Source organism: Microcebus murinus, chromosome 5 (genome assembly GCF_040939455.1).
Source record: "Microcebus murinus isolate Inina chromosome 5, M.murinus_Inina_mat1.0, whole genome shotgun sequence".
Taxonomy (NCBI): Eukaryota; Metazoa; Chordata; class Mammalia; order Primates; family Cheirogaleidae; genus Microcebus; species Microcebus murinus.
Genome location: NC_134108.1, coordinates 106,036,415 through 106,054,889, shown reverse-complemented (window position 1 = coordinate 106,054,889; position 18,475 = coordinate 106,036,415). Strand labels below are relative to the sequence as shown.

General features: G+C 38.7%; 1 protein-coding gene across 1 annotated transcript in view; it reads left to right on the top strand.

Annotated features, from left to right (window-relative positions):
• Nucleotides 1-18,475, top strand: part of ZFAND3 (zinc finger AN1-type containing 3) — a 321,862-nt gene that overhangs the window by 259,486 nt on the left and 43,901 nt on the right. Inside the window, exon 4 of the mRNA XM_012746789.3 lies at nucleotides 1,333-1,398. Coding sequence (XP_012602243.1) covers nucleotides 1,333-1,398 — 66 coding nt within the window. The remainder of the gene's footprint in view (nucleotides 1-1,332; nucleotides 1,399-18,475) is intronic.

The following is an 18,475-nucleotide window of genomic DNA, read 5'->3' as shown; positions in this document are numbered from 1 at the left end:
GTCTTGTTTTGTTAGGAACCAGCCCACACAACAGGAGGTGAACAGTGAGTGAGTGAGTAAAGCTTCATCTGTATTTACAACTGCTCACCAGCTTTTGCATCACTGCCTAAGCTCTGCCTCCTGTCAGATCAGTGGCAGCAGTAGATTCTCATAGGAGCTTGAACCCTACTGTAAATTGCACATGTGAGGGATCTAGGTTATGTGCTCCTTATGAGAGTCTAATGCCTGATGATTTGAGGTGGAGCTCAGATGGTGATGCTAGTGCTGGGGAGCAGCTGCAAATTCAGATTATCATAAGTCAAGAGGTTTGACTGCACAATAAATATATTGCACTTGAATCATCCCCAAACCATCCTCCATCCACCCCCCTCTGGCCATGGAAATATTGTCTTCCCTGAAACTGGTCCCTGGTGCCAAAAAGGTTGGGGACTGCTGAACTATGCCAAGTAACCATGTTTCTCCTCTGCTAGTCATGGTCACCTAGGGAGCCTTTTCAAAATAAATGTGTAACATTTGCCTGTGTATTCTATTCCTTTATGATCATCACCACTGCCCCTGCCAGGGATATCAAGAACCACTGATCTTCATATTTGTATAGTAACTTCTTAATTCAGAACGTAGGGCATGTCCACTGGGAGATGTGGGGTTATGTATACAGTATCAATATCAACTTCAGTCCTGATTCTGAAGACTGACTAATTACATCCCTTGCATACTCTTGAATTATGCCTGTGCATCAGATCTCTGGGCCCACCAAGATTCTATAAAGGCCCTCTTCATATAATACTTCTTATAATAAAACTAAATACTCTTCCTTGATCAGTAATACTTTCCTTATACATTGAAATGATCCTTATTTCTTCTGCTAAGCAGTTTCTTGTTTCTTATGGAGTTTCCCTCTTCAAACAAGGCTAGTTTTTAAATAAATTCAGAGGTAAGGTTACTGCTGAGACCAGTCTAAGAGGTTAGGAACCAACTCCTTATCATTCTGTGGAAGAACTCATTTTCCTAAACTTACGGGTAATTTCTTCTAACCAGATCTGAATTCTGATTAAATTTTTATTCTTTAACTTGTTAACATTTTGTAAGACTTGATTTTTTTTATGAAAAGCATGTTAGAATGTAGAAAGACTATGGAGTACTTTAGAGTAAATTGCTGAACTAAAATTAGGTCCTTAGAATTAACCCGCCATCACCTCTACCATCTTTCCTCCTCCTCCTGTATATTTGCAGCATGATCCTTTACTTTTTAGGTTTCTCTTGATTCAGAAGTAACTATGAGCATGTAGAGGATATGTGTCCTGACTGATGTGCCTGCCTTTCTGTTTCTAGGTGGGCCATGCACAGATACAGCTCATGTCTCGTTAATCACACCAACCAAAAGATCCTGTGGTACAGGTATGTACATCATTCTTATGTGAGTTCATCCTTATCTGAATTCTTCACAGAAATTAGCAACTGGTTCTAAATTGACGTGCTTCTAAATTAGGGTATTCTAATTTCTTCCATCAATTGTGAAGTGATACATTATGTGCTTAGTATTGGGAGTGGAGTGTGAGCAGAGATCAGAGTGGTAATCTTCAGGGGGTCAGATTGACTGAGTTAATGCTGGCCCTAGATCTAAGAAGGTGGATAGCAAAATTTACCTACTTCCTGATATCTGAAGAATGTTACTAAAACATGAAACATACAGAAAATGCAGATCATTGCCCAGTTTGTAGCATATGGCTAATTTGCCTAAGTCTTAGACCTACTAAAAAAAAAAACTTTGTTTGAATAATGGAGGCTGGAGGATGAAAGAAGTTTTAATATAGAAAAATCAGTATTTTAAATTGACTATTATAGTATCCTAGTAGTTTTGAAAAATTATTTTCTCTTGTTCATCTTAAAGCAGTGGATATGCTGAAATTATTCTTTTGAGATGCATAGAGTTCCAAAAACATCTTTGTGCATCTGTGACATTTGTATTAAACATGAAGTCATGAATCTTGTAGCTATCCAAAGAGCAGTCAAAATGCCCATTGTTCCCTTAGCCTATAGCTTAATTTATTTTAAACAATATTTGCCTTTTTAAATAGTGCTTCCTGCAATTTAAAATATCTAAAGGATTATATTTGGAAGAGTCAAAATAATTATTGTTTTTCTAAAGGTCACAGTCAGAGTATGTTTCATAACTTGAAAAGTCCTTATAACTCCCCAAGAAAAATAGCACAAGCTATTTCCATGTACAAACTTACACTGAAACCTCAGCTCCTTTACATGCTGATAGTTTGATGTCAAACCTCAAACAGGCCTGTCTTTGCATAGTTTCAGAGTAACATCCAGGCACTGAACTCTATAGAACTTAATTTTACTCTTCTCTTCCAAATGGCCAGCTTTGAGGCAGGGGTATGTAAAATAGTCCTGGTACGCTCTTATCCCTCCTGTGTCCAATCCCCAAGCTCTACCAGGTAGAGTGAATTTCTTTACTTGATTGAGGTAGAAGAGAACTATGCCCTGGAGTGACAGATTGTCCTGATTAGCCAGTGGGCAGTCTGAGAGCCAGCTGCCTGCCCCCTCTAGCCAGAAGCTTGAAAACATTGAGAGCCCTTTGATTTGAGATCCAAAACCTCAAATGAACAGTGTACTTTAGTCTGTCTTCTTTCCTTCCAGTCTTGGCCCTCAGAGCAGAGTTACCTGTTAGCATTACCAGCTTGTTCAGGTAGCAGTCAAGGAGTGAACCTTGAGCACAATGGATCATCCTCAGAGGTTTGGGGAAGAGACTTGTGCGCTCAGCTTGGACACTGAAACTAGCAGAAACCTCTCCTCTGAATATCATGTACTGTGTCCATCTTCTAGGTAGATCTGTTTCCTGCTCTCGGATCCTATACTATTTTGTGTATCTAAAAATAAAAATGGCATTTATTGCATGCTCACTGCATTGCCTGGCACCATTCAATATACTTTATAAACATGCTCACTTAATCTTCAGAACAGTTCTGTAAGATAGTTATCATTATTCCTCTTTTATAGATGAAAAAAGGGCACTCAGAAAGTTAAGTACATTTCCAGAGATAATATTGCTAGTAAGTAATGGAGCCAGGACTTGGACACGTATCTTTCAGATGCAAAGGCCTGTGTTGTTTTTTCACTACATCTTGTTACTGCTTTTCAAATTTTAGTGTCATTATTTCTTCTCCTAACCAGACAGTGGAAAAACATATAATTGAATAAAATATGAAAAAAATTAAACACAAATTTAGAAATATAGCATATAGTGAAGTAGTTTTAAAATATGAGTTCTAGAGCCAGATCTGGTTTCAGATTCTAGCTTAGCCACTTACAAATGGTGATTTTAAGTAAATTGACATCTCAAAACTTGTTCTTCTTTTGTAAAATGAGATGATAAGTCCATCTAAAGGTTTGATGTAAGAAAAGAAATAATATGTGTAAGTGCACTTTGTACACCTTCAATTATTGGTAGCTGCTATTATAATCTTATTAAAGATACTGTGTTTTACAGTGGCATACCAACTACATGGTGTTGATAAAAACATCAATAGGTATTTTAGGTGTAAGGAAGAATAAAGTAGAAGTACCAGCATTCTTTGCCATACCCAGTTTTATTAATTAATTTTATTTTAATCACATTCTCTGTTGCATGTCAGTATTATGGTGGGAACTGAAGGTCGTATTTTCAGATCTTCATAAGTGAAATATGAGAAGCATTGAGCTCTCAGTGACACATTTCTAGGCCTTCCTTTAGGTGAATACATACTTTTTAGCTAGAAAAAGATTGAGAATTTCTGGCTTGGAAGGAAATTAATGCAGTGTGCAGGCCATCTCCTGAAAAGCCTGAGGAAAAGTTGACATTTCTCAGCATGGGCATTAAAGGTCATCAAGTTCAGCCTGCTGTACTTTTTTTTTTAACCCTTTGCACTTGCTTGCTTTTTTCTCTTGCTGCTACTGATGTCGAGTCACACTCAACATTCGAGTGCAAAGGGTTAAGAAGCCCGTTCTGTGCCCTCTCAGACTAGCCGGACTGCCTCAGCCTTGAATACTGGCCCTGACTCTAATAGAGAACAGAACATCCTGGTTTTGAAAGATAAATTAAGTGATTTACTTTGAGAACCACAGGTTAACTGTCTTTGTCTCTGTCTTTCTCTCTGTCCTGCAGTTGGCAGGTTGCCCATGGTGGGGATTCTGATAATTTTTCTTGAAATCACTAATTGTTATTGTTATATTGCCAGATGTTCTTTGTAGTACTTATACGTAAGTTCTTCAAGAGTGGGGTTCTTGACTCTGACACGTGCTCTGTGGTGCTTCTACCATGAGGGGCTCTCCCAAAGATCTCCCAGACAGATCCGGCATGAGCCTCTAGGCATAAATGGTCAGTAAATAATTACCTTACAGTGGTGTTATTTCTTAGGAGCCAAGAGTGAGACCCTAAGTGAGATCTTACTGACCAGCTGATCTGTCCATACAAGGTTAGACCTGAAACAGTCTTGAGCTTAGTGATTATGTGTGTTACAAAAAGAATACTTAGGCTACAATAAAGTGGTTCTTTAAGTCATTGGTCTCTGATGAAGAGCATACAATGTACAGTTTATTAGGTAAGGGAAAATTGCAAAAACTCTTTATCTCAGCCTTCTTAAACTTCTATTTTGTAAATTCATTTTATAACATACATTTTAGTTTACACATACAGTTTATATATAGCATATACATACACACAAATATATACATAGTATAGGTATATGACCACATATTTCAGGTAGGAGTATAGAGTGAAAAACTGATAGTGACCTTTAGTTCTTTGAAAATTAGATCTACAGATTAGCATTAGACTCATTATTATGTGGTTTAGTAAGTAAACACCTGAGAGGTTGATTAATTGATTTCCATTTATATTTCAAGTGACTACTGTTTTGATCAAGTAAAGGGTATTATCGTAATTTAGAGGTGGATAGCAGTGTAGTAGTGGTTTGGTTTACATATTAAAATGAGAGAGGGAACTCTTTTTAAGAAATTTCTTTGGGATAACTTTGAGAATAAGGAGCAGATTGCCAAAAGTAACTGTAGTAGCAAATGAAAGATCAGTTTGTCTTGTGAGCTAGATAGGAAAAACTTTTCTTTAGATGCTGGCTTTTAGCCACACAGAACTATTAACAGTTAAACTCGGTGTAATCTTTAGATAGAAAAAAATAGCAACATGATCATTTTAATATTTAAGCAGAAAAAAATTAACTGCAGGGTGTGTGGTTGCCCCTACTCCATTCTACCCCTGCTATCTTTTTAGAGCTCTGGGATATCCACAATCAACAGAGTTGAAACGTACTGCCAAGTCCCAAGTTGCTTTTGGTTAGAATGTGAGAGTTAAAGCATATCACACCTTCAGATTACTAGACAGAGTTTACATTTTTTCAAAGAGCTCAGAATGTTTTCCACATGTTCCCTTTTAATTCTTACAATATTCCTGCCAAGAACAAGTATATTGTGAAGAAAAGAGTTTGCTTCCCTTGGCAACAAACCACCAGAAGATTCCCTTTTGTCCTTCATCTTTCTAACTGTCAAGTTATACCTTAAGCGTTATCTTCTTTAGGTAATTTTATTTGGAAGATATTTGGTTGTTTGGGTGGCTGTCTTCATGAAGTTATTATGTTTTAAGTGCCTTGTGGGAAAAGAGGGAAGTTTGTTGCCTTATATTAGGATTTCTTATTTAAAGACATGCTGGCCGGGCGCTGTGGCTCACGCCTGTAATCCTAGCTCTTGGGAGGCCGAGGCGGGCGGATTGCTCAAGGTCAGGAGTTCAAAACCAGCCTGAGCAAGAGCGAGACCCCGTCTCTACTATAAATAGAAAAGAAATTAATTGGCCAACTGATATATATATAAAAAATTAGCCGGGCATGGTGGCGAATGCCTGTAGTCCCAGCTACTCGGGAGGCTGAGGCAGAAGGATCACTCAAGCCCAGGAGTCTGAGGTTGCTGTGAGCTAGGCTGACGCCACGGCACTCAACTCTAGCCTGGACAACAAAGTGAGACTCTGTCTCAAAAAAAAAAAAAATAAATAAAAAAAAAAATAAAAAAAAAAAAAAAGACATGCTATGTGACATCTTTTAAGACTTATTTTCAAAATTATAGCAAAAGTTATTTTATATTTTTATTACAGTTTGCATTAATAAACCTTAACATTTAACCTGTAATGGACAGATAGAGAACTATGCTTGTCTTAAGTTTACTTGTATAAATAGTCTCTGCAGCAGGATCCTTGAAAGTGACTAGCCCAAGAACTCTGCTCCTCTGTTGTGGTGTGGGTTGGCATCATCAAAGTATGGCATTGACTACCTCTTGGCTTTAGGTTGAAAATATCAAGGGATAAACTTTTTAGCATATGAAAAAAAGGGTATTGCTTCCTCCCTAGTTAGTTGCCCTCCTCTTCCTCCCTAGTTAGTTGCCCCCCTCCCCTCCCCTCCCCTCCCCTCCCCTCCCCTCCCCTCCCCTCCCCTCCCCTCCCCTCCCCTCCCCTTTCCCCTTTTACCTTTTTCCTGCCTTCCCCTTTGCCTTCCCCTTTCCCTTCCTTTTTTTCTTTTTTTTTGAGACAGGGTCTCACTCTGTCACCCAGGCTGGAATGCAGTGGCATGATCATACCTCACTGCAGCTTCAAACTCCTGGGATGAAGCATCCTCCTGCCTCAGCCTCCCAAGTAGCTGGGACTACAGGCATGCATCACCATGCCTGGCTATTTAAAAAAAAAAATTTTTTTTTAAGAGACAGGGTCTTGCTATGTTGCTCAGGCTGGTCTCAAACTTGCAGCTAAGGAATCTTCTCACCTTGACCTCCCAAATTGCTGGTATTATAGGCATTAGCCACTGTGCTTGCCCTAGTTGCCTACTCTTAAAGGGCTTTATTTTGCCTTTTCATTCTATAGTCCTTTTATTTCTGAAATTAAAATAAGAAAAAATTCATAGACACGTTTATAGACTTGACAAGATTATCAACAGACTTTTGCTCTACTGTATCAATATTCACTTTTACTCTTCTTCTAGCAAATATATTGAGTAGATAATACTCTCTCTGATAGACTTGAAAAATGATGGTTTAAAAAATGCTGTATGTTTTAAATGTGATTATAGTTAGTAGAGTAGCAAATAAAATAACCATTCATGGCATAAGGGAGCTGTAGTATTGCCTAAGATTGAAGCAGATGGTAATAGAAACTGTCCCATTAAACATCAAGGCAGTTTTTCCAAAAAGTGTCATCTTTCCACCCTATAAGAAGCATGTTAATTCAGTTTTGCTATATATCCCTTGCCTGCTATGTTTACTTGCTCCCTCCCTCCCCCCACCCCTCCGTTCCCTCCCTCTCTCTTTCCCTCTTCCCGCCCTCCCATGGTTATCCTTTTGGATCACTTATTTTCCTTTCAGTATGATGAACATGACCTGAACTAGAATAGCCTTGTATTGATTATTTCTCTTTTTTCCACCCAGACCTTTCCTTGACTCACTTCTTTTGGGCGCTCTGCTTGTAATATTATTATTTGTTTTTGCAAAGAGAAGAGAAGAAACAGCCTTTCACCTGGGAGTTAAGAGAAGATTGATGTGCTGAACACTTTGACATCAGTATTCAGAAGCCAGTTAAAGGGAAATGTTTCCTTGCTGTTGTGTTACCGAGAAGTTTATATATAAGATCTTTTAAATTGATTCAGAAGCTAAAGGGTGTTGGTTTTAAATCAGAGGTTGTCCTGTAAATCTTAGCAATACCTACAATTGTATGTTTTATCTCCTGGTAAAGTCAATATACACAGAAGCATTTCAACCAATACATTTAATCCTGGAGAGTTTAGTGACTACAAACTATATTGGTCAATATTACATGCTGTAGGTGGTTCTTCTGAGGAGGACTTCATAATCTTCCTCTGCTCTGTGGAGTTTTAAAGGAAGATGGCTTTGGGTGTGAATCCAGATGTGTAATTCAATTCTTTTTTCTTTTTTTCTTGTTGGTCCTTCAGGTATAGCTCTTCCCTCGGGTCTGCAGTATCAGCATTTGAGGCAGAAAATTAGAAATTTGACCTACTTATGTAATATGCAAGTTTCCATCAGGAGAATATTAAGGAAGATATAAACCTTTCATTTTTTATTAGCATTTAATGTAACCATCGAAGAAAGATCAAAACAGTAAATCTGTCAAAGCAAGAAAAAAGTATTTTAAAAAATGCTTTACCTTGTGCACTCATCATCTTGGATCCTGAAGGAGGACCCTGGGGCAGGGGATAAAATTAATATAAAATATTTGGCAAGATTGCAAAAATTTCTGTAATCAAAAAGGTACTATTGGCTGGGCGTGGTGGCTCATACCTGTAATCCTAGCACTCTGGGAGGCTGAGGTGGGTGGATCGCTCAAGGTCAGGAGTTCAAAACCAGCCTGAGCAAGAGCTAGACCCCATCTCTATTAAAAATAGAAAGAAATTAATTGGACGACTAAAATATATAGAAAAAATTAGCCAGGCATGGTGGCACATGCCTTAGTCCCAGCTACTCGGGAGGCTGAGGCAGGAGGATTGCCTGAGCCCAGCAGTTTGAGGTTGCTGTGAGCTAGGCTGACGACACGGCACTCTAGCCTGGGCAGCAAAGTGAGACTCTGTCTCAAAAAAAAAAGGTGCTATCTTGCCATGTTTTGCCATAGGAAAAAAAATGCAGTTCTCACCAAAGTTCATCATGGTTTATCATAGTGGCCGTTTACTGACAAGTGTGTGGGTTTTGGTCGAGTGGATGACTGGGGAAGGGAAATAACCTGCTAAATGCTTTTTTTTGTTTTTTCCCTCCCTTTATAAAAACTTTAGTCTGCTTCAATGTTTATGTTAAAAAATAGAATTAGGGAGTGTAAATAATAGTAGGTAAGATTAGAAGCACCTCACACAATGTATAGATTTCAGGAAAGGTCAAGGAAAGCTTACTGTTTTTTAGTTGTAGCCCTAAATGAGAGTTAGGTCCCGTTGCCACCAGTTGCTGTATTTGTGCTGTAGGCAGGCTCAGTACATAATATGCAAGTTCGCTGGACTTAAAAGTCAAAGGCTTGTTTCAGAGGCCTTGTTTGTGTTTTATTCAGGAGAGGCTCCCCTTCTGAGAAAAGGCTGAATATAAGTGAATAAGTGAATATCAAGCTAGGGTGCCAGTCTCATCAAGAGGAATTTTTGCACTTGGAAAATAAAAATGCATTCTAGTATAAAAAGTAAAGTAAAGCGTGATATGGCTTGATGCTATTTTGGAGATGTGTGTGTGTAAAAAGCCTAGGCTATGGTGTTGTGCTTCTCATGCTCCATATCCTTTGTGCAAATTCAGTTTGCTTGGATCCACAAATGCAGTTATAGCTGGGTGGGTTTTTTGCTTATTTGTTTTTTGTGGTTTTTTTTTTTTTTTTTTTTTTTTACATTTATGGTCATTTATTTTGTCACAGCTTGCATTCTTACCAAGGAGAAAGAGCCCTGAACTTCCATTAATTAGCTGTTCTATTGCTCCACTGGGGCACAATGCCTGAGCCAACACTATTTGAAAAGGATATCAAGGGAATTTAATACCCTTCTCCCCTCTCCTCCTTTAAAACTTTTGATGGCTTCTTTTTTTGGTGGGATAGGTGGGTCTGGGGAGTACCTTTTAGGTGCTGTCCCGTAACATGTGTTTGCCTGTTAAAGGGCAGCATGTTAGAAATGTAGCCTTCCCAAAGCAGTCTAACCAGAAGCAGCATGATAGAACAGCCACAAAGCTGCACTATAAATCATCTGAGCCTTGCAATGATACTGCCCATTAAGGAGACTTTTTTATTTTTTTTTTCCGCCCTACTCAGTTCCTAGCTGTACTAATAGAACAGCACATCAAGCAAGGCTGTAAATAAAAGTTATTACCTAATAGGTGGGTGCCGAAGTGGAACGGACGGAGCTGAGGCCTGGAGGCCTTATTACTGCTCATCAGCAATTATAAACAGGATAAAGTGTCTGGGACTTGCGCTGATGCAGCGAGGGCTAATAGAGGCTGAGGATGACACTGGGCCATGATAGGATGATGTATGCTGATGGGTTTTTACTGCCTCATCTTGCTGCTTGCTTCCAAGACAAGTTGTGTTATCCGTTTTCCTGCTTGCTCATCTATCTGAAAAGACAGTCCCATTGCCTCCCCTGCCAGCAGGTGGGCTGGCATTTATTCCTCATACCTATGTCTGCTTCCAAGACACCTCCCTTATGAAGGGTCTTGAGAAATATTTCATGATCATGGCCGATTAAAGCTGTAATCTTATTGTATTGCCTGCTGGCATAGTTATGGATCACACCTTCAGAAGTGGTTGCTTATGTGGAATATAGGACCAGCTGAGACACTGTGGTTAGTCAGCCAGTCCAGCACTTTATTAAAAGACCACAGTGACAGAGTCCTGTTTTGATTCTACAGGAACATGCAAAAGAAGTGATAAACATGCATCTTGCCCTGGGAGTTTATGCCATAAAGAGAGTAAGTATAGAAACAAATACAACTAATTCCACCTTTAGTGAGCAAGAGATGTAACTTACGTTTATTTCAAAAAGTGCAGGCAGGGAAGGATAGATTATGCCATTCATTAGGAGCAAATATAATACTAATGTGACCTTTTTCTTTTAAAGCATTACCTTCCTAGGGAAATGCTTAGAGTTCAGTTCTTTAGAGTCACCAGGAGGTGATAAAGGAATACTGGAATGTGGAGGGAAAGTGTAACAGTAGGACAGTATTTTCTAATGAATGGAAAACTTCAAATGTGACTTGGCAATGCTTTTGAGTAGCACATAAGTACTTGGGAAGATTGAGATATACCTCTGTTCAACCTCAATCACTCAGATTCACTAAAGCACAGTAATTCGACCTTTGAGATAGAAGTCTGTAGCAGAGCCACGGAGGAATACTTTTGAAGAGGGCTTACCGGTTTGATCCAGGAGTTATGAGCATTCTGGTTGTTCGTTTGTTTGTCACTTGTGCCTTTAAATGAATACACCTCTTTATGCAGTATCTTCAAAACTAACCTATCAGGACACTTCCTGCTGTTAGAGAAATTGTAGTTTTTCTCTTATGCCTTACGTTATGCCTAGATTCACCTCATTTTACAAAAGCCTGATATGATAAACCCAATATTACATGCCACATAAACTAAGAATTAATTTTATAGGAGAGTCCTTCAGTCTGTAAAATGCCTTATCATTGGGTTAATATAAGTTTTTTCCTTTTGCATGTAAAGTAATATTCAGCTTACAAAAAAATCAAATCCTACTTATTTATTCAGAGAGTGTTCTGTGAGTAGTGGCCAGTTGGAATAGAGAAAGAGAGATGACTCTGAGAAAGGTGATTTTAAAAAATAAAGATTTGATGGCTGATTAGAGTTGGCTGAAGAAAGAAGGCAGAAATATAAACCTGGAGAACTGAGGGAAGAAAGTTGTGACTGATGTCAGGGAAGGAGTGGGAAGAAAAACCAGTAGAAACTATTTTCAGTTTCAAGCTAAATTTTAGATTATTGTAATCTTGTAGGAAATTATAAATATGGACCTATTTTGGAAGTTGCCAATCTAGAAGCAGTGATTAAAGCTGTGTAAATGGGTAAGGGAATGAATACAGAAGAACAAAGGGCTAAAGACTGTATTCAGGGGGCAGGAAAGAGAAAGAGGAGCCAGTGAGTTAAGCTACAGAAAGGAGAAAGCTTCCTACAGGATCATGAAAGATGCATGAGAAGAGGGGTTAGGAATTAGGAGGACTAAGGAAAGCTGTTGCTTATGGGTAACAGTAGATTTTGGAAAACCTGAAAAAATTTTGTGTAATGTAGTGGGAAATCAAAGCCTGAGGTCATTAAAGAGGCTCTTGATAACGAGGAAATAAAGGCAGCACATGGAAATTATTCATTATGGAGTTAGTTGAGCCATTAAAAACTAATAAATAGTGGTGGTTGGAGGGGGAGAGACAGGGTCATGGCATTTCTTGGTGTGGAGAAGGTTAAGACAGGGAAATGCACAGTTAGCTGAGACAAAATGAAATAGGGGGTAAGCCTGTTAATATTTTCTGAATAAAGAAATAGATAGTACCATGAGCTGTAAGTAGCAGCAGAGAGCTGAGGTTGTGATGGGAGAAATGTTATGGTCTGAGGGAAAATAGGATCTCCAAGTAATAGCTAATCCAAGCTGTCATTAAATAGTTTAAATTTGTAGTGGGCCAAAGTGACACTTTCTCTGGGTACTACAGTCAATCCAGAAGAAGGGAACAAAGAAAGAACAAGTGGTACTCTCTTTGTTTTTTAATCATAAGTTTTCATTTTTTTACAAAAGTTACATATGGTAGCACATTATACCATAGAATAGCTTAGAAGAGAAAGTGATAGTCTGGAGATAATCCTACTCCACAAAACTGACCAGCTTTTCTCTCTACAGTTTGTGTTTTAGTACTTTCATTCTGTAAGTTACCTTATAACTGTGGAAGAAAAAAATGCTTAAAGCCCTATTTTTTGAGACATCAACTGGTATGAAATGAAGATTTAGCTCACATTATTCCTCAGCCCAGCGTTTGGTAGTTTATTATTGGTTTTTATTTTTCTCTTTGGTGATACATTGACTTTTGGCACCATCTCTTAATGAGGATATTCATACCTCTGATTAGAGAAACTTCCTTATCATATCTCCTGTCAGCTACACTTGTAATTTTTACATTGTTATGGTGGTTAATTACAGGTTGAATATCCCTTATCCAAAATGCTTGGGATAAGAAGTGTTTCATAGTTCATATTTTTTAGGATTTTGGAATATTTGCATTATACTTACGAGTTGAGCATCCCAAATCTGAAAATCTGCAATCTGAAATGTTCCAGTGAGCATTTCCATTGAGCAACATGGCCCAGAGCTCAGTCAGTTTCAGATTTTGAAGCATTTCAGATTTCAGACTTTTGGATAGGGATACTCAACCTGTATTTACATCCAGGCTGTAACTGCAAGCAAATCTTCCATGTTATGTCCATAGGCTGTTTCTAAAACCTCTAAAACATGGTATTTACATTATTCTGACTCCGTAAGTGCTTTTACCCTGCCAGGCCACCAAGTTATATGCTAAGAATATATTTCTTTTCCTATAGGTCTAATGTCACAATCTCTAGGCCATTGAAAGAGAATGTTCCTACGGCAAAGCCAAATTAGTTATTTGCTATATTCTATCAATTGCTCAAAAATCATGCCACATTTTATTAATGGTTTGTTTTATATTTATATTTTAATTGTTATGTATGTTTTATATTTATATATAACTCTTTGATAGTTTTTTTCCCCTTTGGCGTTTATAACTGGACTTCTTTTTTCCTGCAATATTTAGTGTTATGTCACTACTTCCTGCTTAACTGTATCTATAAATTATACTTGTAACTTCCTTTCTGGAGCCCTCATCTTTCTGCTCCAATCTGGACAACCGACTAGATCAGGGATCCTCAAACTTTTTAGTTCACTGTCCCTCAGACTGTTGGAGGGCCGGACTATAGTTTAAAAAAACTGTGAACAAATTCCTGTGCACACTGCACATATCTTATTTTGAAGTAAAAAAACAAACGAGCAAAAACACACCGCATATGGCCTGCAGGCTGTAGTTTGAGGATGCCTGGACTAGATGTTCTTTAAGCCTACTGTGTCACCCTCGACTTTCCTTTTACTGCTCACGCTTTATTTATTTTATTCCTTCATTTTCCAAATACATCCTGAAGTTAGTGCCTAAGAAAAGCAGTGTTAGAGTTCTTGCATAGCTGAAAATGTCTTTCCCACTTCTATCTTGTGTAAGAATTCTTGAATGAAAATCATTGCTTCCTAGTCTTCTAGCATTCCATGTTATTACTGAGAAGTAAAGGTGCCACTGATTTTCATTGTTATAAGTAATATATTTGGATTGTTTTCACCTTTAGATCTCTTAGTGTCATGTTTTTATCCTTAGTATTCTGATATTTGCAGTGTGGTGTCTAATGGGAATCCTTTTTATCCACTTAAGATGTTGAATACTTGCTGGGCCCCTTAGATCTGAAGACTGATGTCTTCCTTCAGCTCTAGAAGTCTTTGATATCTCCCAACTTTTTCTCTTCTTTCTGGGACTCTTATAATTTATAATTTATATGTTGGAACTGCTGTGGTGATCATCTTTCTCTTACCTCCTTTCTCGTAGTCTTCAACTCTGTTTTCTGGATGATTCTATTGACTTTGTCTTCTAACTCTTCTTTTGATTCTATTTCAATAATCATACTTTCCTGGAGCTCACATTGGTTCTCCTAAGATTTCTTTTTCATAGTATCCTATTCTTATGAATATAATAATTACACTAATGTCTTCTGAGCATGTTAATTAGTGGTTAGATTTGTCATTGTGCTCTTGCTGTTTGCTGAGTTATCAGTGGGGCCAGTTTTTATGTTTATCTTGGTCTTCTTCATGATTTTGGTTCTACTCATTTTCTGGCAAAGCTTGATTTTCTGTTGACCTTTAAGAAAGAAGGCCTGGATGAATTGGGAGGGTAGGACTGTTTTCTACCACATCACTTTCTCGAGTGGGAATTTTTACTGGGAAATCTGTGTGGGAGAGAGTGGGGTGGAGGTATTAACTGGCAGAGTTAGTTGTGAGAAGGTTGAGAACTTGCTGTCAAGCTTTCAAATTCAGAAGAAGAATTTGACCACAAGGGACCAAAAAAACAGCTTGGCCTAGATAGACTACTCAGTTTCTTCCTTTTCCTCTCCTCCCCCTCCACTTCCCCCCCTCTTTTCCCTTGCCCTCCCCTCCCCTTCCCCTTCGTTTTTCTTTTCCTTTCTCTTCTCTTCTTTTGTCTTGTATTTTATTTTATTTTTATACCTAGGTTTGAATATTCAGTTTCTTTAAAGAGGAGCTGTCTAGTCTGGGTAAATGTGGACTAGCTGCCAAGGGTGGGAGGTGCAGACTAGTACAGTTGTTCTGCAGATACACTTTTACTGACTCCCTCTGCTTTCTGCCCTCCTTCTCATTCTGCTTCTCCTTATTCCTGCTGCTTCTGAGACCAGAGCCTCATAAGACTTTCCCTGCACACAGTGGCTTGAATCCATGAGGTTTCAGCCTCAACCCACTCCAATTCTTTATCAGTTTCTAGAAATTTGTTTGAAATCTCTTGTTTATTGGTTATGTGAAGCATACAATTATTGTTATTAAATGAGTTCATTCTTCATGTTATTTTTGTGCTTTGTTTTAGCTGGCTCTGGGTAGAAATCAGAGGAAAATGTGAGTGTGTAGTGCACTCTTTTGCACTCAAAGTTATCTGGGACAAAGGACTGATTTCTGATTTAATAATTGGTTAAAGACAAAGGGTAGCCTCAGTGGTTCTTTTATGACACGATTCTTAGGAAATCTAGGGGATAAGAATGTACCCAAGTTAAAGCTCCTGATCCTAAAGGAAAGGAAGTAAAGGATGATGGTTGAGAATGTGGGCTCTAGAGGCAGACTACATGGGAACACACTCCAGTGTTTCCTTTTTTTTTTTTTTAATTTTTTTTTTTTTTTTTTTTTTTTTGAGACAGAGTCTTGCTTTGTTGTCCAGGCTAGAGTGAGTGCCATGGCGTCAGCCTAGCTCACAGCAACCTCAAACTCCTGGGCTCAAGTGATCCTCCTGCCTCAGCCTCCCAAGTAGCTGGGACTTCAGGCATGTGCCACCATGCCAGGCTAATTTTATATATATATATATATATATATATATGTCAGTTGGCCAATTAATTTCTTTCTATTTATAGTAGAGATGGGGTCTCGCTTTTGCTCAGGCTGGTTTTGAACTCCTGACCTCGAGCAATCTGCCCGCCTTGGCCTCCCAGAGAGCTAGGATTACAGGAGTGAGCCACCGCGCCCGGCTCCTTTTACCAACCTCATAACTTATAAGAGTTGTTGGATTTCTCTGTGAGCCTTGATTTCTATACTATGAATTAGGATGAATAATAATAGATCAAACCATAATGTTGTTAGGAGGGAATAGTAGATGATATCTGATGATCCAAATGAAATGAGAATGAAGGTAAATTTGGGGATAGTGTAGAGAAAAGTGAGAAAGACTCACACAGATGGTCTGTTTGGAAAAAGAGTTGCAATCAGAAACTGGTAATAAGGACCCAAGGCCAATCAGATTGGAGAATACAGACATAGAAAGTAGGGAGAGGTCATCAGAGTTCTGGAAAGGAGGAGAGCAGTTAGCCCTTGTTTGAATTGATGAAGGCTATGAATGACAGAAAGTTGGGAATTAGAACTGGGAAAATCAAACTTCTTTTTTGTTTTTGTTGTTTTGCTTTTTTTTTCTAGGCTTTGTTTTAAAAGTTCAATTTTATTGAATGTATTGGTGAAAAGTAATCCTAACAGAGATTTCACAAGCTTGCCTTCTAAATAAATGAATACTCCTATTTCCTGAGCTCTTATCTAATCTTTTATGCTTATAACTGAGAACTCCTTTCTAGAGTAAATCACAATTTAGGGGCAACAGAGGGTTAATAGTTTTCTTATTGTTAAAATCGTGGTTAAAAAGACTGGCTGTTGCATCCAAGCCAACAACATGAGAAGATACTTTAGCCAATAAATTCAGTAGTTTGTGATTAAAAATCAGACAGTTTAACCTTGGAGGCATTTTTGTCATGGGGGACTTCATATTGTGATTAGTTATCTGAACAGCCAAGTGCCTGTGTGGGCTCAGTTAACCAGCTTCCCGCTATATACGTATAATTATTTTTAGTGCATACACATACTCTGCTATAAAAGCTTATTTGGCCTTATGCTCCCTGTCGTTCTGAATTCTCTGTTTCATTACCAGTATCCACCCACAGAGTTTCAGAAAACCATTCCCGAATAGCAGAACCACAACTCAGAATTTTAAATAAACCACTTCTCTATTAGTTCAGTGGACGGGGGAAATAGTTACATGTTATGCATTTCCACATCCATCTGCCCTTTCAAAACTTATTAAAAATGTATACATATATAAGCAAGAAGATAGAACATTTAACTCAGATTGTGTTAATTTTTCTGTTACTTTAGCAGGGGATAAAGAAAGAGACTACTGTAGACAAACCTTTAAGATTTTTACCTTGAATATGGACCAAGGAACATACATATTTGTTTGAAAAATTGCAGTGGTTGCTGCTGCTTTTTGTTTATTTATTTATTTATTTATTTTTTTGAGAAAGAGTCTCGCTTTGTTGCCCAGGCTAGAGTGAGTGCTGTGGTGTCAGCCTAGCTCACAGCAACCTCAAACTCCTGGGCTCAAGCGATCCTTCTGCCTCAGCCTCCCGAGTAGCTGGGACTACAGGCATGTGCCACCATGCCCGGCTAGTTTTTTCTATATATTTTTAGTTGGCCAATTAATTTCTTTCTATTTTTTAGTAGAGATGGGGTCTCACTCTTGCTTAGGCTGATTTCAAACTCCTGACCTTGAGCAATCCTCCTGCCTCGGCCTCCCAGAGTTCTAGGATTATAGGTGTGAGCCACCGCGCTAGGCCTGCTGCTGCTTTTTTTCTAGAAAAAGTTGAACTACTCTTTTCCAGTGCTTGAATTATATGTCCAAATATGCAGGATGGCTTTTAAAAGAAAACTGAATGGGGGAAGTGAACTTGTGTAGTTTTGAATGGGAGGTGTTAGCTGTGGCAGAATTTGTTTGCAGCTTGGCATTAACCGATAGTTCCTGCAACTTACGAGATTCAGCTCTACTTCTTTCTCAGCATCCTGTTGATAACTCCATTTCTAGAAGATTAAAATCACATCTTAAGGTTTTGGTCATCATCCTTCCTGGAACAGCAGTCGCAGTAATTGATACAATTAGAAATGGGTCCTTATTCAGGTTGGAGGAAGTTTAAACTAAGAGATGACATGAAAAGTCTGCGAGTAATCATTAAAGTATACTTACAGGTAAGTTTTGACTTCACTACAAACCTGGCAAAGCACGAGCTTTGACCTTCCTGTTGATTACCTGCTACAACCATTTTGTCATGCACTTTCCCATCAGACCTGAGTAGTGTCAGCATTTCTGGGAAGGAATTCAGCAGGCACTTGTAGCCATTCATCTCTAAGTATGACTACCCTGGCGTATAGTTGTGGGGTTTTTTTCTTTTTTAACATAATTTTAAGACTTCAGAAGTTATAGGAATATTACCTAAAATTCTCACATACTACCCTACTCAGATTCCCTAATGTTAACATTTTACCACACTGGCTTATTGCTTGCTTGCTTGCTCACTCCTGCTCGCTCGCTCTCTCTCTCCTCTCTCTCGCTCTCTCTCTCTTGCTCTCTCTCGCTCTCTCTCGCTCTCTCTCTCTCTCTCTCTCTCTCTCTCTCTCTCTCTCGCTCTCGCTCTCGCTCTCGCTCTCGCTCTCGCTCTCGCTCTCTCTCTCTCTCGCTCTCTCTCTCTCTCTCTCTCTCTCTCTCTCTCTCTTGCTCTCGCTCTCCCTCTCTCTCGCTCGCTCTCTCTCTCTCTCTCTCTCTCTCTCTT